The 25717-nt window shown below is 42.1% G+C and overlaps 1 protein-coding gene and 5 non-coding genes across 6 annotated transcripts in view; all 6 read left to right on the top strand.

Moving 5' to 3' along the window:
* The window catches only part of LOC129148601 (H(+)/Cl(-) exchange transporter 5-like), a 103693-nt gene that overhangs the window by 61214 nt on the left and 16762 nt on the right, over positions 1-25717 (top strand). Inside the window, exon 4 of the mRNA XM_054714015.1 lies at positions 25116-25211. Within this exon, the coding sequence (XP_054569990.1) occupies positions 25116-25211 (96 nt within the window). The remainder of the gene's footprint in view (positions 1-25115; positions 25212-25717) is intronic.
* On the top strand, positions 14709-14787 carry MIR532 (microRNA mir-532). The gene has a single exon (NR_129232.2). It is a non-coding gene; the product is annotated as a microRNA mir-532 (primary transcript).
* On the top strand, positions 15096-15175 carry MIR188 (microRNA mir-188). Its single transcript, NR_129230.2, has one exon. It is a non-coding gene; the product is annotated as a microRNA mir-188 (primary transcript).
* MIR502 (microRNA mir-502) lies at positions 19054-19137 on the top strand. Its single transcript, NR_129234.2, is given in 1 exon segment — positions 19054-19137. It is a non-coding gene; the product is annotated as a microRNA mir-502 (primary transcript).
* On the top strand, positions 20849-20934 carry MIR500 (microRNA mir-500). Its single transcript, NR_129231.2, is given in 1 exon segment — positions 20849-20934. It is a non-coding gene; the product is annotated as a microRNA mir-500 (primary transcript).
* Positions 22926-23003, top strand: MIR660 (microRNA mir-660). The gene has a single exon (NR_129233.2). It is a non-coding gene; the product is annotated as a microRNA mir-660 (primary transcript).

Here is a 25717-nt window from a genome sequence, read left to right as displayed (position 1 = left end):
TAACTGCCCTCCCCCTGCCAGCCTGATCTTGCCCCCAACAGCCCTTGCCTGCTGACCTGATCTCACCCCAACTTCCCTCCCCTGCTGGCCTTATCTCACCCCCAACTATCCTCCTCTGCTGGCCTGATCGCCCCTAACTGCCTCTGCCTGCCTGATCATCCCTAACTGCCCTCCCCTGCTGGCCTGATCTTGCCCCCAACTGCCCTCCTCCACCGGCCAATTTGGTTCTGATTGGTTGGTTTCTATGCCAAGTCAGCATCAAAAGTTCTGCCTCCTAGGCAGCCATTGGCTCCTCACAGTTCACCCAGATTTGGTTCTGATTGGTCGGTTTCTATGCCAGTTAGTGTCTCTGGGCCTATCAATGGGGTCTGATCAGAAAGGTGGGGCTGATCAGCAGCCCTGGTGGAGGCCTGGAGAGAAATGGAGGTGCAACTGCTGGCCCGGCCGGAGAGAAAGAGAGAGGCAAGTGCTGATCAACAGCTGCAACACAGGCTATGGATCAGATCCTGCTTCTCTTTTCAGGCCTCTCTCTGGGCCTGATTCTCAGCCCCCTCAGCAGTCAGTGCTGGGTCACCACGCCTGCAGCAACCCAGGGCTGACTGCAGGACTGACTTCTGGTTGGTCGAGCCTCTAGTCATGATGGACCCAGGGTTTTTATATGTTAGGATTTGCTCCTATGTTGGGTGCATAAATGTTTATAGAGATTATATCCTCTTGTTGGATTGGTCCCTTTATCATTATGTAATATTCCTCTTTGTCTCTCTCTTTTTCAAAACAATATTTTTATTGATTTTAAAGAGGAAGGGAGAAGGAGATAAAAACATCAATGATTAGAGAAAATCATTGATCAGCTGCCTCCTGCACTCCCCATGCTGGGAATCAAGCCTGCAACCTGGGCATATGCCCTGACCAGGAACTGAACCGTGACCGCCTGGTTCACAGGTTGATGCTCAACTACTATGCCACACTGGCTGGGCTCTTTATTAATTTTAAAGAAGTTCTTTCTTATACTAATAATGGATTGGTGGTAATGAACTCCTTTAGATTTCTTGTTTCAAAGTTCTTTATTTCTCTTTCAGTTTTAAATGATAGCCTTGCTGGATAGAGTAGTCTTAATTGTAGGGTCCTGTCTTTATCACTTTGAATATTTTGAGTATTTTGTATTTCTGTTCTGAAATGTTTCTGTGGAGAAATTAGCACTAATCCTTATAGGGGATCCCTTGTAGGTAACTTTCTATCTTTCCCCTTTTAAGATTCTCTTTTTGTCTTTAACCTTTGACATTCTAATTATGATGTGTGTTGGTGTGGGACTCTTTGGGTTCATCTTTTTTGGGACTCTCTGCACTTCCTAGGCTTGTGTCTTTTTCCTTCAGCAGGTTAAGGAAATTTTCAGTCATTATTTCTTCAAATAAAGTTCACAATTCCTTGCTCTCTCTCTTCTCCTTATGGCACCTGTATGATGCAGATGTTGTTATGCTTCATGTGGTCTCAAAGATCCCTTCTGTTACTCTCACTTTTTTAAATTTTATTTTTTGTTAATTCTCACCCGAGGATATTTTTTCCATTTTTTTTTTAAATAGAGAGTGGAAGAAATGGGGAGAGACAGAGAGAAACATTGATGTGAGAGAGACACATTGATTGGTTGCCTCCTGCACACACCCAGACCGGGACAGAAGATCGAACCTGCAACCCAAGTACGTGCCCTTGATGAGGATCGAACCTGAGACCATTCATTTTGAGGGCTCATGCTCTATCCACTGAGCCAAACCAGCTAGGGCTATTTTCATTTTTAAAATTCTCTTTTTGATGCTCTGATTGGGTGTTTTCTGCTACCTTGTCTTCAAAATCACTGATTCAATCCTCTTCTTCATCTAACTTACTGTTGTTGATTCTTTCTAGTATATTCTTCCTTCAGATGTTGTGTTCTTAATTTCTGAGTGGTTGATCTCATTCCAATCAAATCCAATCAACTGCTGCCAGACTCTGCCCTACAAAACTACTTCTTTCTTCATGTCAATTCTTTATTCATGAACCTAGTACCACTTCCCAATACTTATTGTCTCCACTATAAATTCCTACATGTGCTTGGGTTTCAAGGCCTTTATTATCTTGCCTTACCCCATTTACCCATCCTTCATTCCCCACCTCACCTCCACACCCCTTGACTCAGATGTACCATCACTCTCAACTGGTGTTTCTCAAAGGAGCCTGTGCCAAGAGACAAGCTAATTGTGTTTTTATTTTTTCTAACTTCTAGTCCATCATGGATTGAAACTTTTGTATAATGCAACAAAGATCATTAGGAGAATGAAATTATCAAGACATATAAAATATAAGCTTTATATTTATTATTAGATTTATGAGACATAAAATTGCTCTGTCAAATTGCTATAAAAGTTTCTAAATGCTTATTAATTTCTGGACTTGTCTTAGTGAACAAGTTGGGGACTGGCAGTAGGCCTTTGAACCATACTTTGAGTAGCACTGCTCTACCTCCTGCTGATTCACTCTGCCTTGCCCAGTGCTTAGATCTTACTTGCTGTAGCTTGCAATGCCCTATCTCTTTATCACTGATCTTACCTGCCCATGTTAGAAGGCCCAGACTGTGTGCCCACCTCTGCAGCTATTCTAAGCTTCCTTGAACTTCTGTTAATACCGCACTGTTTACACACCATATTTTGTTTCTTTAATTGTTCCATCTCTGTTAGTACCATCCACTTGCTGCCTTCCCAAGTAGCGTGAATTACTAAAGAGTATAAAATGTGTCTTCCAAATAAAATATTGTATCCTGGCATTTAGCCATGTAAGTCTCTCAATACACAGTGGTTAAATAAAAAATGAATGTTTTTTCTATCCAAATAAAAATAACACCCCCCAATTTGTCTTCCACAATACATGCTAGGCATTTGATTAAAACATGTACTTTTAAAGAATATTAAATTGATTATAGTCTATGCATATAGAGAGTACTCACTTTTCAATATTGCCCTGTCACATTATCTTTTGGCCACTGTGTAGGGTTATAACTATGGCGCAGGTTTGGTTGGTTGACCTGCCTCTCATAGGCATTTTCTGCTGATTCTGACCAGTTTTTGGGGGCCCTGATTTTATGATTCCATGGAGTATCAATGTTAAGAATGTGTGAAACATCGAAAATTGGTTCATATTTATCCAGTTTCTATTAATTTCTGTCACACATACGCACACCATGCAATGCTTTGTACCCTTAGAGATTAAAGGAAACTTTAAACTGAGAGTATTACAGTTGTCCCAAGTTTGGTAATTTTTGAATTAGCCTGTTTCAGGTTAAGTGGCTCAGTCTGCACACCCCTTAATCAATGAATAATTTCCCCTTATATGCATTTAGATGCAAGGTTGGTTCTTATTGTCCATGCACCAGTAGTCCACAAGCAATTATGCTTCTATCTCAAACAGTGAATTTACTCCAAATGACTGGAACACTATGCCATTTAAGCATTTCTGCAACAAGGTGTTTAATGATGCTACAAGTGTAGCCAAAGGATGCTGAGATTTTAAATTTTTCTATTAAAATATAACACACGTACAAAATAGCATGCAATTCCAAAGTTACAGCTCAGTGGTTTGTCACAAAGTGAACACACCCATATAACCAAGGGTGGTGAGAATTTGACTGGGAACTTTCTTTCACAACCTCAATGATGGTTTCTTAAACATATGGCATTAGTGGGAGTGTACATTATGAAGTGTAAATTGTAATCCATGTACAGAGGTGCTTAGTTGAGTGAATTAAAACTTTGACTTGTCACATTGTCCTGAGAGCATTGACACCATCTGTCTGGTTGCACAAATTTTGATAACTGCCCAAATCTGTAGGGTCTTTCAGTTCATTCTTTTTAAGAAGTTTTCCAGGTGTTTTGAATTATATTTAGTGTGGTTAGTGGCAAATTTATGAGCTGGCTGACTACATCTTCTTGATGTACCATAGAATCTGCAAAAGGGTCTTGGGGTCAGTCTCTCCCTTCATTCTGTTCTTTTTTTTTTCTTTCTGAAATTTTATCTTGGAAAAATTACAGAAAGGTTCCCATATCCTCATTTCCCCATTTTCTTTGGGCTTTCAAAGGATGAAGTCTGACATATTATCTTAGGCATCTTACATAGGATTAGACACAAACCTCATAAAGTACCTGTGCTGTGCAACCTGCCTGTTTCCTTCTTCAAGTCAAGGTTCTATGTAGATTGTAGGATTAGCATTTTATTTCTATTTTTAAAATATATTTTATTGACTTTTTACAGAGAGGAAGGGAGAGGGATAGAGAGTTAAAAACATCGATGAGAGAGAAACATCCATCAGCTGCCTCCTGCACACTCCCTACTGGGGATGTGCCCGCAACCAAGGTACATGCCCTTGATCGGAATCGAACCTGGGACCCTTCAGTCCACAGGCTGACGCTCTATCCACTGAGCCAAACCGGTTAGGGCAGGGTTAACATTTTAATTAGTACCTACATTAAAATACCCAGTGACTATCCAGGCGCATCACTGGCAGAATCTCTAAGACCTCTGTTTAGGAATAAAAGGGAAGAAAGGGAAAAAATAAATATTGTGTTTTTTGTCAAGGAGAAAACTGGCCACACTGCTGAAGCCTATTGCAATAGAACTAGCACTTTGCCAGGACAATATATTGAGTGTTCTGCACATTGTTTTCTTCATTATCCGCCCAGTAATAATCTTAACTCAATGATATATTAACTTTGTGGCAAGCCAGCAATTCTTTTAGATTGTTTTTAGTGCAGGTTGTTATTTGCTTGCCCTTATAATTAATTAAAGGATATATTGAAATTATAAAGGTATGCATATATGTGGAGCCATAAGTTTTCCTTGGTTTATAAGGTAGTTAATTAAATTCTGCTGGCCCACAAAAACCTAACTCGTAGTTACACATAGGCAGAGGACAATAGGGCACACTTGGTGTGCTGTTGTTTTCCTTGAACTAACTAGGAAGGGCTTGTTACTTGGTGGCTGGTGGGTGATGGGATAAGTAATACAATAGTTTAAACAGATTTAAGAATACATAAGACAATTTAGGAAATGAGACACCCCCCTCCCCCTCTTTGAACTTCTGGCATAGAAAAAGATGTGCTGGGCCCCAATGGATTTGGATTTCTTCCTCCTTTGGCTTGAGCCCTAGATTCTAGGCATTAAAGATTTACTCTCTACACCCGCCTTCTCCACCACCAGGGTCAGCCTCAGAGCAGCATTTCCCCAGGGACCTGAAGAGGAAGTATTTCCGGTTGTTCTTGCTTTTTAATTTAAGAGCTTTGTTTAACATGCTTGCTAGGGGAAAATGGTTTTTCATATTGAAGGGAAGTATCTAGTTGGATTTTGTGGTCTTTTGTTATTAAAGTTCTAAAATTGCAGATTTTTAGTATCACATGATGTGTGTTATTCATGTGTTAAATTCCAAAAGGGGGAGAGAAGGGTAGGGAGGGGGACCAGAGTGTCGTGATTCTAATGGGCTCTTTTAGATTCAATATGTGATCACTGAGGAGAAAAATAAAAACAGAATTTTCAAATTAAATAATATAGTTTGAACATTAATCATTATATGATCAAAAAGCATTTCTTTTCTTTAAATCTCACCCAAGGATATTCCCCCCACCCCCTTGACTTTTAGAGAGAGTGGGAGAGAGGGAGGAGGGGGAGAGAAAGAGAGGGAAACATCGATGTGAGAGACACATGTACTAGTTGCCTCCAGCACCCACCCTAACTGGGCGGGGATCGAACCTTCAACTGGGTACATGCCCTTGACCGGGAATTGAACCCATGGTCCTTTGGTCCAAAGGCCAGTCCTCTAAACACCCAGCCAAAACAGCCAGTGTGAAAAGCATTTCTTGAACACCCATTATGCATCCAACACTATGGAGGAGGATACCAAAGAAAAATGCCCCAAACCCAGTTTCTCTTGTGCTTATTATCCAAGAAAAACGAAGGAGGTAGAGAATGAGCATATAATAAAAAAATGAGTACCGTTGTCTAATGAGAGTTTAGGAAAAGCAGAGTATCATAAAAGAAGTGAGACTTGAGCTGGGCCTTTAAAGACTGTTAACATTTGGACATGTAGAAAACAAGGGTGACAATCCTGTCTGGCTTAGTAACACAAATCTGGTTAGGGTAGGTGGGCAGCTGATCATGAGAAAATTGGCTTGACTGGGCAAGCAGACTGTGGAGGGTGGGGGAATATGAAATTTGAGTGTGGTCAATAATAGGGAACAGTCTTGGGGAGAGGAATAACAGATATTGAAAGGTGTAAAGCAGTTGGGGCCAGACTACACAGTGGGAAAGGTGGGGATAAAAAGTAAATGAATAAATATGAAATACTGCAAACCAGGAGGTTTGGACTTGGTAACCAATTAAATATAGGGGTTATAGTAGGAGGAAGCAAAAGATAATGACCATTTTAAATTGGTAAGCTCAAAATAACAATTAGCACCTGGCCGGCGTGGCTCAGTGGTTGAGTGAACCAGGAGGTCACAGTTCAATTCCTGGTCAGGGCACGTGCTTGGGTTTTGTGCTCGATCCCCAGTGTGGGGTGTGCAGGAGGCAGCCAATCAATGAATCTCTCTCATCATTGATGTTTCTATCTCTCTCTCCCTCTCCTTTTCTCTCTGAAATCAATAATGAAATTATTTTTTAAAAGACAGGGTTGGAGCTAGAATCCAGTTCTCTAGATTGTTTAATGTTTTTTATTCTCCAGCTCATTGAGAGAATAAAGATTAACCTTCAACTCAATGTAGCTTGTCTCTTGGACCTAAATTCAGATTAAGACTTACTCATAAGGTTACATTTTAGAATTACAGAGGTGTAGGCAGTATTTGTCATGCTAGTAGTCACCACGCCTTGGGTGGGTGGTTAGGCAGAAGGATTGAGTGTGTGTGTGTCCCAAAACCTGGCACACCCTGAAATCTTCCTGAATTTGTAAATCGTTTTATCCATATCTTCTTGCACAATAATGGCTAAGGGGAAATTATTTGAATAACTGCTGGTAAGACTTTTTGGGGGCCTTGAAATGGCAATACTTCAAATGGGAGCAACTGTACTTAGCTTAAAAACAGATAGATTTATTTCACGGATAGTTAAGGAACTTCTACCCTGTGTCTGAGGCCTCCCAAGTAATGTCAAAGTCAGTCTCTTCCCTTAGGAGGAGATAAGGCACAATGCAAATAACTCCAGCACAAGGCAGGATGTGTGTAAGTGCTATATGAGCCACTCAGAGGGGAAACTTTCTTAGAGTGGGTTCTTGGAGGAAATGTAGAGTGCAAAGGCTTGACAGCTCTTAAGAAAAGCATAAATGAAGAGATAATGAATCTATTCATTCTGCCAGTCCTCCAAGTTGCAAGACGTAATAAGTTTATGTACCAAATGAATGGTGTAACTGTGTCTATTTTTAGAGGGGACTTGAGCTCATAAGTCCTTCCAAGTTGTTGTTTTTTGTTTAAATTTCCCTCAAGCAATAAAGTAAAATCCACTCAACTGCCAGTTTTAGCATGAGCTATAAGGGGTTGGGAAATGAGGGGGAGATAAGTGTTTCATGTTGGGAACACCAGCATAGGATAGGTAGCTTGCTCAGAATTAAGAGTAGCAAAAATATATTAAATGCCTTGGTATCTGTGCAGCACACAGCATCCTTTTGCTTATTGCTTTGCAATGCAGCATGACCAGTGAAGGATGATAAGACTCCAAATACCTAATTCTTAGCCCAATCCATTATCTTTGTGTTAATGCTGGAATCCTTGGAATTTTATGATGTAATCATGCCCTGGCTTAATCCAAGTTTTGTAGATTGCTTAAAATGTTCCTCACACTCATCTCATTTATATTAGCTCAGTTACTACCTCATTCAAGCCTTATTTCCAACACTGTTACAAGATTCTTCTTCACAAAATACCACATACAATGAGTTGCCAATTCCTGCTCTTGAAATCTATTGAACCCCTCCTTACTACTCCTCCCCCCCATCACTTCCTTTCTATTCTCACCTCTAATCAGCCCAGTTCTGACCCTCTTGATCTCTCTCATCTATTGGTTTTGAGAGCTGATCTTTTAAATTGATCTCCCTAATGCCAATCTATATTTCCACTTGCTGCTAGACTAAACTTCCCGAAGAAGCATTTTGTTCTCCAATTTATAAACTGTGGTTACTGCCCATGGCCTGCAGCTGTGTTTCACAGACATCCTGGTTGTTTGCATACCATCTTTATAATATTCATGTCCATGTGGACTTGTAGTCTTTCTTTAAATCAGTACATTTAATCCCACTTCTAGGAATATATCCTAAGAATCCTGAAACACCAAACAAGAAAGAAAATATGCACCCCTATGCTCATAGCAATGCTGTTTAAATAAACTTCATAAAACATGAGTTGGGGTTAGTTTTAGTTTATTCGTCTTCACTCTCAAGTAATCACATTAAGAAAAACACCATCGATAGGCCACCTATAAAATCCCGCCCCCCCAGAATGCTTGCTCACCACATTGATAGTCTAACTCATTATTCTTGCAGCATTTAGGGACCTTATTCACCCCCTTCCTGGCAGAACTCTCTACTCCAGGCTAATTGGTTTATTTGTGACCTTATAGGTAGCTCCTTTACTATCCTCCTCCCTACCTTCTGGAATACCCTCCTCCACCTCCTCTTCCTCTTGACCTGTCAACATCTTTCCCATCCTCTTTGGTAGTTCTTTAACTCATCTGGTCTACAGCAATGTGCTTCCTCTCTAAATTCCTGCATTTCAATTCTACTGCCTTGTATAACTACAAGGATCTCTTACTCTTTGAGACAGCATGGAGGGACCTGGAGAGTATTATGATAAGCGAAATTAGCCAGTCAGAGAAAGACAGATATCACATGATCTCACTTATATGTGGAATCTAATGAACAAAATCCATTCTATCTGGCTGAATTCTGTCCTCATAGCATCATAAAGTCTCAGAGTTGGGATGGAGCTAAGAGAACTTTACATAGGACTCTTACTTGGTGTAGAGACTTCAAGCTCTTTAGGACAGCAATCACACTATATATATATCAAGCCTCAAATGTACATATCCTTTTTAGAGTTTTCTTGACTCTGGATGTTATTATTATTTTAATCCTCACCTGAGGATATTTTTCCATTGATTTTTAGAGAGAGTGGAAGAGAGAGGGAAAGACAGAAACATCAATGTGAGAGAAACACATCTATAGGTTGTCTCCTTCACGAGCCCCGACAAGGGCTTGGGCTGGGGAGGAGTCGTAACTGAGGTATGTGCCAGAATTGAACCCAGGATCCTTTGGTCTGCAGGCCAACACTCTATCCTCTGAGCAAACCAGCTAGGGCTCTAGATGTTATTAAGTGTACCATTATCTCATGATTTTTCAGGAGCTTGTTATCTAGCTTATCCTGATGATTACCAGTTTTTCCACCAGAGGTATCAAAGTCACAACTTTATTATTTAGCCTTCAATGTGTCATGCCCCTGTCTACCCGTTACACCTTACTTCAATACCTCCTCACCCACCTCCTAAACACATACATATAGTCATCTTGGTCTTCAGTTCATTTTGCCACCTTCTCCTTTACTTCAAAGTTATAATAATGAACATTTTGTTAAGGATTCTATCTCTGTATCTGTCTCTCAGTTCTTTCTTTCTCTCTCCCTTGGCCCCAGTTTTTGAGCAGAGTAAAGTCTGGGACTATCCACCTTTTAGCAGCTTCTTTCTGGCCCCAGACAAGGGACAAGGTGAACAGTTGAGGTCATAGGCACTTATGGGGATCTTTGAATGATATTTCTCTACAAAGCTTCATTTTGCTGGTACTGATACTAATGATGACGATCAGTATTTTCATTAGTATTTGCAGTGTACCAGGTGCTAAGCGAAGCACTTGTCATGTTGTCTAGGTCAACCCTTATGACAACCCAAAGAATGAGGTACTACTACAGTCCCCACTTCATAGATGAGGAAATTCAGGCATAGGGCAGTCACACACAATTGTTAATGGCAGAAACAGGAGTCCCACGGCTGAGACTACACTATACCATGCAAACAACACAGTGCAGGAAGTATGTGGGAGCAAGAGTCCCATCTCCCCATTGCATATTCCTGCTCTTACACACAGCAATATATGCTTACAATGTCCAGTCACTTAACACTTCTTACTTCCCCTCCCACCACCCTTTCTGCTCCTGCCAATGTGAAGGCATTTGCATATCCATGCAGATAGATAGCTTGCTACTGAGGGAACCTTCTCATGAGCAACCACACAGACCCAGAAGCACACTCACTTTCTGACCTGCTTGCTACCTCACAGGCCTTATGCCTTACTTATATGTCAGTGTGTGAATTTTCTCACTCCTCCTCCCACTACACAGGTTTGCAGGCAAATGAGCCTTTCCTTGTCTCTTCTTCCTCTCTCACACACAGAATGACAGAGACAAGAACCTTCTGACCCCATCATCCTTTTATGTGCCTTGACTGGAGGAGAGTACACTTTCCAAATCCCACTCCCACCTATGGAGTTTGCAGGAGAGTAAGCCTTCACCCAGCCTGTAGGACTGAGATTTCTTAATGCCTTTCTTATAGGTCTGGTGAACAAGAGTCAGCTTTATCACAGTGATACCTGCCCTGCCCATAGATGATGTGCACAGGCGTGTAAGAGTATAAGGCTCCTTATGGCCTCATGTCTCTTGGTACCTGTGTCTGTGCATGTTCTCTGTGAGGAGGAGCAGGTGACTCCTGACCTTTTTGGTCTCATATGTTGGGGTGTGAGCTGTCTCAGGTCCCCTCCCCCACACAAGTGTTACAGGTGTGCAGGTATTCTGAGCTGTGCTGACTCTTAAATGCAGTAGGCCTTCTCAGTACCCTTCCCACAAGCACACTTTGTATGATAGTGGACTTTAAGAAAAATGGCTCAGACTCCTAGGCATGTATGTATTCAGTTGTATACACATACATACACACAGTGAGGGAGAAGAGTCCTTCTGACTATTAGTGCTTGCCTTGTATTGTGGAGTGTATGGAGGAATAAAAACTATCTGTTCCTCTTAACTTAGGGAAAAATAATAAGATGCAAAACGGGAGTTTATCCTTGAAGGATGGTGGGCAACTTCTAAGCTATAATCTGTTGGCTAACAAGAGTGAAGACTAAAGAAGATGTGTCAAGGTGAACACTCATTTGGTTCTTTACACTATAATTAGTGTTGTCAAGTAATGACATGTAAGCAAAAACAATATGAGAATTATCTGATAGCTGATAAGTTTGCTTGCTTAGTCTGTACATGAAAAGCCTTTGTCTTTTTTAATTGTTTGAAAGGTATTGGAACATTGTTCAAATTATAATTATTTACATCATAAAAATAGTGTGAATATTTATGATGTCTTAACATTTTTATAGGGTTCATCAGTAAGTATGTTTCTAATACTTGCTCCGTCTCTGCTTCTGTTCTCTACTCCTTCCCCCACAAATGCCCCCACTGTCTATGCAGGAGTACAAGCGTCTTGAGCTGTCCCATCTTTTCTACTTTGAGTATGCATGCAAGGCTTTGAGCTTTTTTATTTTTTATTTTTTTTAAAATATATTTTATTGATTTTTTACAGAGAGGAAGAGAGAGGGATAGAGAGCTAGCAACATCGATGAGAGAGAAACATTGATCAGCTGCCTCCTGCACACCCCCCACTGGGGATGTGCCCGCAACCAAGGTACATGCCCTTGACCGGAATCGAACCCGGGACCCTGGAGTCCGCAGGCCGACGCTCTATCCACTGAGCCAAACCGGTTTCGGCGCTTTGAGCTTTTTAAAAACATGCTTCCCAAATACACACACACACACACACACACACACAACACACACACACACAACTGAACCAAGTTACGTGTTCTCTTATGCACCGTCTATTGTAGTGTGTGTGTTTTCCATGTCCCTTCCCACTTGCCTTTCTTATCTTGCATTCCTCTTTCTTTCATGTGCACACATACACATGTTGTGCATGTAAGAGAGACATCTGAGTTGTCCCATTTCATCCAGCATGGCAGGACTGTAAGCCTTCTAGTGCTGCCCCCTTCCTACTCCATGCATCACTTACACTACAGTAAATGTAACCTTGTTAGTACAACCTCCCAACGAGCACATTGGTTGTGCTACATAGTCAGCCTCATTGCTTCTTTCTCTGCGTGCGTACACACACACACATTTATGACAGCCTTCCTATTATACATTCCTTATCTTTGCTCTTTCATTTCCCCCACCCTCTTCCATACATGTGTGCCCCAGATGTGCCAGAGAGTGAGTCCTTATTACCTTTGGTTCTCATACACACATGGGTACACACAGCTTGGGGTTTGGTTGTTAGGCCCACTGTCTTGGCAATCAGATTACCTATGGTGGAATCCTGGTGCAAATTAAGGCTTTAATATTCACCTCAGCATTAAAATCCCCCCTTTCAAGGACCCCAATGTGTTGGGCAGTTTCATCATCTTACTTGATAGATCTACACACAGTTGTTAATTACCTCCGTGTTCAGACTCTACCTAGTTTCTGGGATTCCCCACTCCCTTAGTTGTCCTTTTACTTCACAAGCTTCTCTTTTCGGTCTCTTTTGATGGCTCTACCTCTTCTTCCTTTGTTTTAAACATTAGAGAGATAGAGGGTTTAGTCTTTGGACAACTTCTTTCTACTTCTCAGTAGTCCTCAGCTGTTCTCATCTTGTCCTGTGGCTCTAGATACCATCCTCTGTGGATAACTTACATATTTATATATCTAGACTGGACCTTCCTCCTGAATTCTAGATGCCTGTGTCCAAACTGTGTAATTGACACCTGTCTATGGATGTCTAATAAGCACCTCAAACCTTAACACAAACAAAACTGAAGTCCTCACTTTCCTCTCCCCTCCCTCAGTGTTCTCCAGCTCAGTAAATGACATTCCCCAATTGCTCAGGCCAGAGATGTGTAGGTTTTTAATATGTTAAAGTCTTTGCATTCATCCTTGACACTTATATTTTCTCCACATTCTAAATTCAAGCCATAATCAACTCTTACCGGTTCTACTTTAAAAGTTTTAAATTGCACGCTGTTCTTGAGTAGCCTGATAAAATCTTTTTTTGCCACCCTATTCCATCCTTCCCAGGATAAATCATCCTTTGTCTAGTGTATCCACACTATATATGTTGGTGTTGTTTACTTCTGGAAGTTCCATTAATGTTTTCAGACTGCACCTGACCACAGGTAACTGAAACTGCTGAAAGTAAAACTGTGAATAAGGGGGGAAATGACTGGATTTTCTTTCTTTCTCACATCTTATGCCTAAAAAAAGCTATATTTTTTTTTGTGTGTGTTTTTTTAATTTCTTTATTGATTAAGGTGTCACATATTTGTCCTCATCCCCCCATTCCCATCCCACACCCCTCCCCACGGATGCCCCCACCCCCCTGTTGTCCTTAACCATTGATTAGGCTCATATGCATGCACACAAGTCCTTTGGTTGATCTCTCCCCCCTACCCCCCACCCTCCCCCTACCCACCCTCTGAGGCCCGATAGTCCAATCGATGCCTCCTTGTTTCTGGGTCTGTTCTTGTTCATCAGTCTATGTTGTTCATCATTTCCCCTAGATGAGTGAGATCATGTGTTACTAGAAATATACTTATAAGAACCGAATGTGAGACGAGCAATAATAGTTATGCTGACAGGCAAATGAATCAGTCTGTAGTGAGTTTCTTTCTGGACCAACAGTTCTTTTGAGACCCAATTTCAATGTCCACCGTTCCTTATGTGTACATGTCGGCACTGACTTTTCAGCTCTGGATGGTGGACAAATGGTGGTAATGCAGGTCCGACTCCCTCTGGTTTGGTCTTGCCCGGACCCAGGGGCGCGTGGCCTCAACCGGACCCGGGGGCGCGTGGCCTCTCCCGGACCCAGGGGTGCAGTCTCACCCGGACCCGGGACCCAGCCTCACCCGGATCCTGGGGCACACGGCCTAAAAAGCTATACTTTTTGAATCTCCCTCCTATGATTTGGCATCAAAGTGAAACTTAGCAAGTTGACACCTTGTCTGTCCTTCTGACACTCTTGTGCTCTGTCTTCCCATACATAGACCCGATCATTTTTTATGCCTTCCCTCCATGAAGCACAAGGGGTAATGAGATACTCTCGTATTCTTGCATGGGTTAGTATTTCCTCTCTCTCTCTCTCTCTCTCTCTCTCTCTCTCTCTCTCTCTCTCCAGAAGACTGTGCCTTCTTGCATTCTTTGTTGGGTCCTCTGTGTAAACACCAGCATGTAAGATTCTGAGGTTTCTTATCATGTGTCCTCTATGCATGATCTGCTGTTCTTTTATCTGTAAAATAGTGACAGTAATGATTTACCTTGTAGATATTTTATGATGATTTAATTAGCTAACACATGAAAAGCACTTAGAACAGTGTCCTATAAATAATAAACACCATAATGGTGTTTGGAATTTAAAAAAAAAGGAAAATGGAAAAAACAGGTAGTATATAGTGAACATTTCTAAAGGTACATATGTGAACAAGCATGAAGACATACCTTCTCATTTCAGCATGTCTGGGGCACAGTCACATGCAAACTTGGCCATGGGGTGCGTGCACACACACACACACACACACACACACACACACACATTCTCATTTACTCATATGCATACAGTGTATAGGAGAGCAAATCTCCTGACTTGCTTTCTCTCTTACATGCCTTGAGTGTAGGACCGTTGTCATCTTAATTACCCTCCCACACCCAAGGCTTGCAGGAGGGCAAGCCTTCTCCTCCCTCTCCAGTGCACAAGCATGAGAACAAACACATACACATGGAAGGTGATTGAGATTTTGATATAGCCCCTGCCTCATATGTCCTCCCTCATGTGTTCTGTTGTGGAACATATAAATATACCACTCGTACCAAACCCCACTCTGAATGACTGTCTCACTCCATGTATGCCCCTCCTGGCTTACCCAGAATAGCCCCTCCCTTGGCTGGCTCCCTTGCTTTCCGTGGGCAACCCCCAGGCTGACCCACCTTACTTTCCAGAGTATAAACACACATTGTGCCAAGAGAGTCTGTCCTGCTCCCTCTCTCACATCCCTTGCATGGTGGAGGGTGCGCTTGCTGAAAACCCCTCCCACATGCAGGGTTTGCAGGATGGTGAGCCTCAGCTTTCTTTGCTCTCTTGTGCATGTGGGCATACATGTACAGACACATTCACAAAGATAAGAACACACAAGTGGTAGAAAGGAGAATGACCCACTGCCCTGTGTCCTTTCTCTCATCTCATTCCTAAATAGTTCTTGCAAGGGAGCAAGTTTTCTCTTACCTTTCTCTTGTACAAAGTGCAGGTCCTCACAGTGACAAGGACAACCTAGAAGGAGGTAAGTCTTTGGAACTGTTCTTGCCTTGCCAGCACCTAGCGGGGAGGAAAAGAAGAGCCTTATCAGTACTCCCATAAACGGGGTGTGGTGGAAAAAGGAGCCTTCTAGCTAATGCTGACAAACCCAATGTGTGAGGGAATTAAAGAACATCTGTGCACGCAAGCACATGTGGTGCAGGAAGTGAGATTCCCTTACTATCCCATGAGAGCTTTCTCTGTTCTCTTCCCAGACCAGGATTTGCAGCTGATTCATTCACTGAGTCATTTATTTATTCAACCAATACTTACTGACTGAGTATCTACTATGTGCTGGGTGCTCTTCTACACATTAGGGGTATATCAATGATAAAAAGACAAGAATCCCCTGCCCTAGTAGGGGGAGACAGGCAGTAAACAAAGTATCAGGTGAAATACATAATGTGCCAGTTCGTGATAAATGCTCTGAGGAATCATAAAGCAGGAAAGGGGGATAAGGAGTGGGTGGGGCAGTGGAGATGGTGGTGAAGTTTTAGGATCAAATAGGGCAATCAGAAAAGACTACTATGTTTTATGAACAACAAAGAGGCCATAGTGGCAGGAGCAGAGGGGTTGGAAGTAGCAAGATATGATGGAGGAAAGGGAAAGCTGATGATTGTTATAGATCTCTAAATGGTGAGAACTCTTGCTTAAAAAAATCACAACCATAACATAATTATCACACTTGATAATTAACAACAATTTATTAATATCAAATATATATTGTTCACATTTTCAGTTGTCTCAAAAACATAATAAACTAGGATCCAAATAAAGTACATAACATTGCATTTGGTTGATAGTTATTGTAGTCTCTGGATTATAATGTCCCCCTCCATCTTTATTTTTTCTCTGCTTATAATTTCTTTGTTTTAATAAAGTAGACATTGGTCCTGCAGTTTCCCACAGGCTGGATTTTTGTGATTGCATCCCTGTGGTACAGTTTTCCTTGTTTGTATTTCCTGTAAATTGATAGTTGTTTTGAGGAGCCTGATCAGATTCAGGCTTAACTTTGAGGAAGGGGACAGAAGTACTTCCATTAAGAGGCACATAATGACTGGTTTTGTCTCCCTTTCTGTGATGTTAGTTACTGTTGATGTTCAATTCCTAGAGCCTTATTTCATTAGGTTTGCAAAATAATGATATTCTAATTTCATTATGTTCTCTTCATTTATTAGCTGGAATACTTCGATAAAGAAAAACTTCCCCTTATCTACTCTTTGATTACCCAGTGGTGCAATTTTTATAGGAAAGGCATGATGTTTGGTTTTCTTTATTATTCAGCACTCAAAATAATGAGTTGGATCACTAGCTTACTCAAAAGAGGGTTTAAAAACATTATAAGCTCGTGGGTTTAAATACATTTGATCTTTCAAGCCATTGCAATTCTTATCCTCAGTGAAGCTCAAATGTCCCATCTTTTAGACATTTTTTAGAGGGAGCTTCTTTAAATTGGCTTCTGAGTTATTTTGTCATGGACCCAGTAGTTATTCAGTAGCTTCTCCACTTTCTGGATTGAGATAATGTTCCAGGCTCATGTCAGACATCTCTTTCCCCAGATCTGGAATCTACCATGTTTTCCATAAGCCTTGGTTCCTTTTATTTAGAGACCACATTCTAGGTACCAAAGGTGCTAGAGGACTGCCTCAGGATTGCTTCTCAGGCTTCTTCAATAACCAGAACAAAAACAATGCTTTGTTGTTGCAGCATATACGGTAGGTGAGTGTTCAGAGACAGGAGACACTGGAGACTTTGGCTTCATACTCACAGGAGCAAATGCCCCCATTTTCATTCATTCATTTTCTCCTCACTACATAGTTGTTAGTGCATTCTACATGCAGTGCTGGTAGTGGTGAAAACTGATCATATGTGGATATATTTTAAAATTAGAGCTGGTTGGATTTATTGATATATTGGATATGATGTATGAGAGAAAGAGAAATCAGAGATTGAACCTTCTCTTTCCTCTTTTCATGTATGGGTTGGACACCTGTGCCAATACTGAGTGTGTGTGTGTGTGTGTGTGTGTGTGTGTGTGTGTGTGTGTGTGTGTCTGAGGCTTTTGCTGTGTACCATTCTCTCTAATCTAAGTACCCAGATGTACGTGCTTTCCCGAGTGCAATGCACCTGGGCAAAGATTCACAGAGGGTGGATGTCTACAGCACAGAGAACAGAGCAGCTGTCACCTCTCTTCATTCCCTCTCTCTGGGTACTCCTTGATACAGTCAAGCACATGAAACATTCAGGAGATTAAGCCATCTCATCTGCTCCTTTTCACATTCCTCCCTTCAACATGTAGGGTTTACAGGAGAGCAAGTCTCACCTACCTCAAGAACTACATACATGAGTGGCCCTAGCCAATGTGGCTCAGTTGGTTGAACGTTGTACCATGCACTGAAAGGTTGCAGGTTCCATTCCTAGTCAGGGCACATGCCTAGGTTGCAGGTTGAATCCCCAGTCAGGGCACGAATGGGAGACAACGGATCGATGTTTCTCTCTCACATTGATGTCTATCTCTTTCTCCCTATCCCTTGCTCTCTCTCCAAAATCAATAACAAAATAAAAAAAAATACATACATGAATGCATCCCCAGTCCAAAGGCACAGACCCTCTGAGTCCTCTGATGTTGCAGTTGAATTCTTGCCTGTTGAACAATGAACTGTCCAAACCCTATTACAAAGTAGTTTGTGCTCTCATGTTCTCTCCTGCTGGTGGAAGGTATTGCCTTTAATTTGTAAAAAACACAAGGTCTGTGAAGTGCAATGAAGTGAAGCTCCATGAAATGAGGTATACCCGTAATGATAGTGCTGTGCTCCACTTGGTTTATTTGTCATGCCATTTCATTTACTTGGCACCATTAAGAAGTAGGCTTGTAACCTCACCTTGAGAAAATCAGGTTGATTCTCTAAGCTAATTTGTAGTAAAGCTTGCATTTGAACCAGGATTTGACGATACCCGAGTCCATGTTTTTTCCACTACACCAGTGCCATCCCAAGCAGCAGCATCACCTGGGAACCTGTAAGAATGCAAATTCTTGGGTCTCACCCCAGGCCTATGAGAACCCCTGTAGTCTGTATATTACCAAGCTCTCCATATGATTCTGATGCATGTTGAAGTTTGAGAACAACTGTACTCAACTATGCTGCTTTTTGGGTCACATTCACACAAAGGATTTGGGGGATAGTGAGCCTTGGTGATATCTCATATTTATTCTCTCTCTCTTCCTCTTAGTCACACACCTCTGTCCTCCCAGTCTCTTTGTCCTTGTAGATTTATACATTTTTTGTTGTTATCCAAGAGAAGACAAAATATGTGTTCAACTAGACATCTTTTTAAAAATATATTTTTATTGATTTCAGAAAGGAAGGGAGAGGGAGAGGTAGAAACATCAATGATGAGAGAGAATCATTGATAGGCTGCCTCCTGCATGCCCTCCACTGGGATCAAGCCCCCAACCCGGGCATGTGGCCTGACCTGGCTCATAGGTTGAAACTTAACCATTGAGCCACACCAGCCGGGCTCAACTATACATCTTTAATGTGAAGCTCAAGAACCTTCTCTTTACTTCTGTAGTGTCACAAGTAAGCAGTATCTGTGAAAAAGTGTAAGCCCTCTTGTTAAACCCACAAGGAACCTTCTGCCCTGCTCCCCCTCTCTAATCCTTGCTACCTGGGTGAGAGTGCTATCAGAATGCAATGCACCTGGGCAAGGATTCCGAGAGTGAGAGCTTCATCTTCATTTAGGACAGAGAACCTTCCCATGCTCCTTCCATCTATTCCACAAATATTTATTGATCACCTCTTATATACGCAACACTAAATTGGACATTGAGCACACCGTAGTAAATAAGACATGCCTGGGCCTTTCCCTCATGTTGCTTATACTTGAGGGAGAAGAATGGAATTCTTCATCAGCCATTATACCTACATGAACCAAGAGTGAATAGGCCATAGAGTGGATTTCTCATTGCGGCTGTCACCCACAAATACACAAAAGCACGAGTCTTCTCTGATCCCACAGAGAAATATCAGGAGAGAACATTCTCTGCCTTTGTACAATCACTCATAAATGACTATATATATATCAACAAAATTCTTTGCCATACACACACACACACACACACACACACACACACACACACACACACAGGGGTGGGTGCTTGAGCCTTCTTGTCTGCTCCCCCTCTTGAATCCTTGGAACCTAGGTGTGAGTGCTATTTCAGTGCAACACACCTATTCAAGGGTTCAAAGAGGCCGAGCCTTGTCTGCAGGTAGAAGGATTGGGTACCTGTACATCACCTCTTTCACCTTCACACCTTCTTTCAAATATTTGCTATGAGATGCCAGCCCTGCACTGGGTGTTAGAGATACAATGGTGATAGACAAGATAGACAAGATCTCTGGCCCAGAGTCCTCATCCCTGGGCTTTCTAGAGGACAACTATGGGAAGATGGACTTCATTCCCTCTGTGCAGGCTTACCCTTCTGTCAGGGCATGAGCTTTCTCTTTATTTCAGCTTACTATCAGATATTCTAATGGGGGAACATACATTGGGTGATGAGACTGACACCACCGGTTGTTGCCCTCAATGAATTTATAGTTTAGCAGAGGAATAGAAGGGAATAAAGTACGTATTGTACTATCCTCCAACATATGCATACACATGTTTGCCTGCATACACAGATTGTCCCAGCCTTCTTGTTATCCTACAAACACATAGCCAACCCTTGCACTCTCATGTGTGATCTGAGAAAAATGCCACTCTACAGCGACCAGTACATATTCAGAGACTCTGTCTGAGAGAGAATGGCCTTGTGACCTTATGCACAGGGACAAATACATAATGCACACTCTGGAGAGATGTATCAATGTTATTAAATGCACATAGTGATGCTTTGAGGAAAAGGAACCAAGAGAGTTAATATGCACATGCACACACATACAGGGTGCGGGTGCCCAAACTTTCTGCTCTGCTCCTCTTCTCTCATCCTTTGTATCTGGGTGAGAGTGCTTTCTGAATGCAAATGCACTGGAGCAAGTATTCTGGAGGGTGAGCCTCCTCTGAGTGGAGAAGGATAGAGGATTTGTACATCTTTTCTCAGCTGTTTGCTGCATGCCTGCTTCTCCTTTGTCACTCATTCTTTTTTCCCAAAACAATATTCATTGGTCACTGTGCTGGTCACTTGGTCCCTGCCTTCCTGGATCTTACAGTCCGGTGAAGAAAATGGACTTTGTCATCACTTACCACCTCCTTCATGTACTGAGGGGGAGTGGACCACATAGGGGACTTCTTATCTATCCCCCTAACTTACACACAAGTATGATACATCTCATTCCTGTTCTCACGCTGGAGAATGTCTTCATTTTAGTTTAATCATACATAGATGAGCTGTTTTGTTAAACACACACTCAGGGAGTGCAGGTGCCAGAATCTTCTGCTCTGGCTCCCCCACTCTAATCCTTGCTACCTGGGTGAGAGTGCTTTCTGAATGCAATGCACCTGGGCAAGGATTCTGAGAGGGGCAGCATCATCTTTGAATAGGACAGAGCCCCTCTATATCTTCCTACCCTCCTTTCTACAACTACCTGTTGAGTTCCTACTCTATTTCAGATGCCATGCTGGGCAGCTGACTCACAAGAAAATGAGCCACATCTGGTCCCTCCTTGCAGGTTGCAGAATGGACTCCTCATTCATTATGCCTGCATATCCTGAGGGTAGGCAGACTGCACATTGGGACTTGACATGACCCCCTTCCTGGGATCATACAGATGTGTGTAGGAGAATCTTCTAAACCTCAGCACACAAATGCAATGTGTACAGAAGGGCCCGAATGGGTACACACACACAGACATGTAACATGGAGTGGGCTCCTGACCAGGTGCATCATTCTCCTTTGTTCACTGTAGGTGCCATTGCTGCACTGAATTGCTGCCCATGTGCAAGAACTTTAAGGGAAGGAGCCTTGTCTACATGTAGAGAGACAGAACTTGGGCAGCAACTCTCTCTCCCCCTTTTCCTTCCTTCCACACATATTTGAATGTCTACTAGATGCCAGGTACTATGCCAGTCACAGAAGAGATAGCAGGGATGAAAATGGACAAGGTTGCTACCTTTACATTCAGGTCGGGCACTAATCAACACACTATGACAGGTGGATGCTGTGGACTAATAGGCTACTGTTCAGAAAAATGAAGTAGATTTTTATGTTCCTTGCTATCTGCTCTGTAAACACAAACATGTGTAGGTTTTGCGAGAGATTTTCACCCCTCATGCCCCCAGACACACCCAGCGACATGGATCTACATGCAGAGATTCCCATCCCAGTGTGTAGACCAGTGGACTTTCCCAATCCTTCCATCGATAGGGACTAAATGAGAGAGGTCTTACTGCTGCTCTCCATGCTGCTGTGTATGGGAACAATCCTTCTATTTACCTTTCTGTACAATCATATCAATCACATGTGAACACACTATATGCAGAAAAGTACGCCTTCCCTGTAAGCACACACAGCATTCAGGTATACACACACAGAAGGCGTGTTCCCTATACACAGAGCTGCATCCACAGTGTGTGTAGGATACGACGTGTCACTAGCAGTGTTGTCTCACCTATGTCCAGTGTGTAGGGCACTGGAGCTTTCTACATGCTCCTCCCACAGCCAGATTTTGAATGAAATTGGTCCCTTTTGCATACGCAGAAAGGACACTTCACTTTGTACAATCATGGACAAATCACCTGTAAGCAGGAGAGTGATGTTTCTTGTACACACACACACACACACACACACACACACACACACCTTCACACACACAATCTGAAGGCGCCTGAGTCTTCTATTCAGGGTCCTACCTCTCATTCTTGGTATTTGGGTACAAATGCTAGCCAAGCCCATTACCCTTGTACAAAAATTCAAAGAGAGGGAATCTCATCCATGTTTAAAACACCAGAGAGTATTTACATCACCTTCCCATTCTTTCATTTCTTTAATGTTCATTTAGGGTGCTTGTTCTCAATGTGTGTTCACTGGACTAACATCATCAATATCATCTGTGAACCTCTTAGAAATACAAATTCTTGGACCCCACCCCTGACCTACTAATTCCCGAACCACAACAGTCTGTATTCTAACAAGCCTTCCCACGGATTCTGATGTTCACTCAACTTTCAGAATTACTGGTTTGGTTTAAGTGCTGGGGACGTAGTAATAAGCAAGTCAGGTGGAGGCTCATCCCCCAAGGGACTTAGCCTATAAAGGGTGGAAAGGAATGAGCATCCTTATTTTTCATGCACGTTCCCAGTGCTGTGTCCCTGCAAGCTGTGGCAGAAATTACATTGGCTCATTATTCTCCCCACCTCCTCCAGAACCACACACTTGGATATCATAGGGGTTAAGTGAACTCACAACCAAGACTCTATCAAGGAAGAGCCTTATCATTACTTTTCAGGGCATGCACTTAACACTGTAGGCACACATGCTTACACACACATGCACCTGGTGTGCAGAAGAATGAACTGCTCCTTCTCCCATACCCATTGCATATCGGAGTTGTGAATTCTCAAAGCACCTCCTGTGTGCATGGATTACAGGAGGGTGAGCCTTGTCATCATGAACCTTCTGCCAAACAATTTAATCAGTACATATTTATTGATCAGGTTTTTTTGGTTAATCCTCACCCGAGGATAATTTTTCCATTGATTTTTAGAGAGAGTGGAATGGAGGGAAGGAGGGAAGAGAGACAGAGAGACAGAGTGAGTGAGAAAGAGAGAAAGTGACATATCAGTGTGAGAGAGATATATCAATTGGTTGCCTCCTGCACATGCCCTGACCAGAGCTGGGGATTGATCCTGCAACCCAGGTATGTGTCCTTGATTAGGAATCCAACCTGTGGCCCTTTGGCAAGTGGGCTGACACTCTAACCACTGAGCAACACCCGCCAAGGCTTAATCACTTTTTATGTGCCATGCACGGTGCTAGTAGTATTCTGCTGAATAAGAGAAAGCCTCTCTATAGGACTCGCTATCTCTAGTGGAGGTGTGTGGTGAATGAACTTCCCCAGGTCTTGAAAACAGGCATGGAGAATGTGCCAAGAATTGAGCCTTCTCACTCTCTTATGCATACCCACATTTTCCATGCTTGCGCGTGGACACACACACACACACACACACACACACACACAGCCACATTTCCACACAAAACTGAAAGGCAGGAGAGAGACTTTATATATACTTGTCTGCAGAAGTGTGAATTTCCTTGTTGCACACACACACTCAAATGCACGTGTGGTGTTGCAGATGCCTGGACTGTGATATTTGCCCTCCCTCCCCTGTTCTTGAAATGTAGGCATGAGTGTTGGCTTATCAGTACAGTGGTCTTATGCAAGAGTACAAGATCCTGAGCCTGGTCTATGTGTAGGACAGAGCCTGTGCAGCACTTCCCTTCCATCCTCTGCTTGTTCTTTTAGTCACTTTTTTGTGTGTGCATTTATCTGTCCATTCATCCATCCATTTAACAAAATTACTGAGTTCCTGCTGTTTGAGGTTGCCACAGTGAACTAGCCATAGGGATGTCATCCTTGCAAGCATGTCAAACGCATGGCCAGTGGGCCACGTGCCTCATTTAAATAAACAGCGAGTTTGACATGCTTGGTTTAGTAGGTTTCTGGAGAGTCAACTTCCTCGTGACAATGCCTGTAGCTACATGGGCTCGGGGTGCAGGAATCCAGTTTCTCCTTTTGTCTTCACACAGACTTGCATGTGGTGTGCACGTCCCGAGTCTGCTGCTCTGCTCCCCCTGCCCCCCCGTAATCCTTGCTATTTGGGTGCTAGTACTGTCTCAGTGCAGCACACCTGGGCAAGGATTGAGAGAAGTTGGGCTCGACTGCACTAAGGACAGAGCTTATACATTACCCCTCTCTCCTTCTCCCTCTCTTCCTTCCTAGTCAGAGTTTTTGAGTGTCTGGTTGGTATTGATAAGCACAGACAGCAAGATTTGGGGCACTCTGGTGGGCTTGTCTGTGTTCTAGAAGAAATGTCCTTATCAAATAATGTCTATGTACTCAGGTGCCCAGAGTGCAGGATAGTGAATTTTTTCTTGATTCCCCTCCTGACTCCACACACAGGGTGGTGGGCAGGGAACAGAGCCTTCCTATCTGCTCCCTCCCTAACAGTTCTTCAACTTAGATGAATGCTATCTTAAGTATTGTCTTTTGTCAAGGGGAGGGAGCCTTGCCTACAGATGGCAGGACTGAGTGCTGTTATGTCTTCTTGCCTTGCCAAATTTGTATGGAGTTTCTACAATATGTTAGACACTATGTTGAGCGTTAAGGATACAGTAATGAACAAGACAGGAAAAATCTTTTCTTTCTTTCATCACAGTTTTGTAATTTTCCTCATGTAGATCTTGTACACATTTTGTTAGATTTTTACTTGATTATCTCATTTTTGGAGCTAAAATGTAAATGGAATTGTGTTTTAAATGTCAAATTACAACTGTTTATTGCTGATTTATAAGAAGGAATTTGGCTTTTATATGTTAACCTTGTATCCTGCAACCTTGCTATAGTCGCTTATTACTATTTTCAGAGTATTTTGGTTAATTCTTTGGGATTTTCTATACAGACACTTACAGCTTCTGTGAACAAAAAGTTTTATTTCTTTCTTCCTGATCTATATATCTTTTGTGTCCCTTTCTTGTCTTTTTGCATTAGTTGGGACTTCCAGGAAGAGCCTGAATAGGATGAGTGCAGACATCCTTGCCTTGCTCCTTGATCTTGGCAGGAAAGCATCTAATTTCTCACCATTAAGTATGTTAGCTCTAGGTTTTTTGTAGATGTTCTTTATCAAGTTGAAAAAGTTACCTTTCATTTCTAGTGTGCTGAGATTTTTTTTTTAATGATGAATGGATGTTGGATTTTGTCAAGTGCTTTTTTTGTATTGACTTAAATGCCCATAATTTTTTTTCTGTAGCCTGTTGATGTGACACATTAATTACTTTTTTAAATGTTGGATTTGCCTTGCATGCCTAAAATAAATCACAGTTGGTCATGGTATATAATTGTTTTTATACATTGTTGAATTTGATCAACAATTATTTTGTTGAGGATTTTTTTGCAACTATGTTTGTGAAACATTGGTCTATAATTTTCCTTTTTTATAATGTCCTTGTTTTGTTATTATGATAATTCTAGCCTCATAGAATGAATTAGGACATTTATCTCTGCTTCTGTTTTTTGAAAGAGAAAGTAGAGAATTCCTTCTTTAAATATTTGGTAAACTTCATGTGAACCCATTTGGGTCTGGTGCTTTCTTT

Source organism: Eptesicus fuscus, chromosome 1, assembly GCF_027574615.1.
Source record: "Eptesicus fuscus isolate TK198812 chromosome 1, DD_ASM_mEF_20220401, whole genome shotgun sequence".
In the NCBI taxonomy this organism is placed as follows: domain Eukaryota; kingdom Metazoa; phylum Chordata; class Mammalia; order Chiroptera; family Vespertilionidae; genus Eptesicus; species Eptesicus fuscus.
Note: the sequence above shows the minus strand (reverse complement) of the source record. Positions and strands in the feature narration are given on the sequence as shown.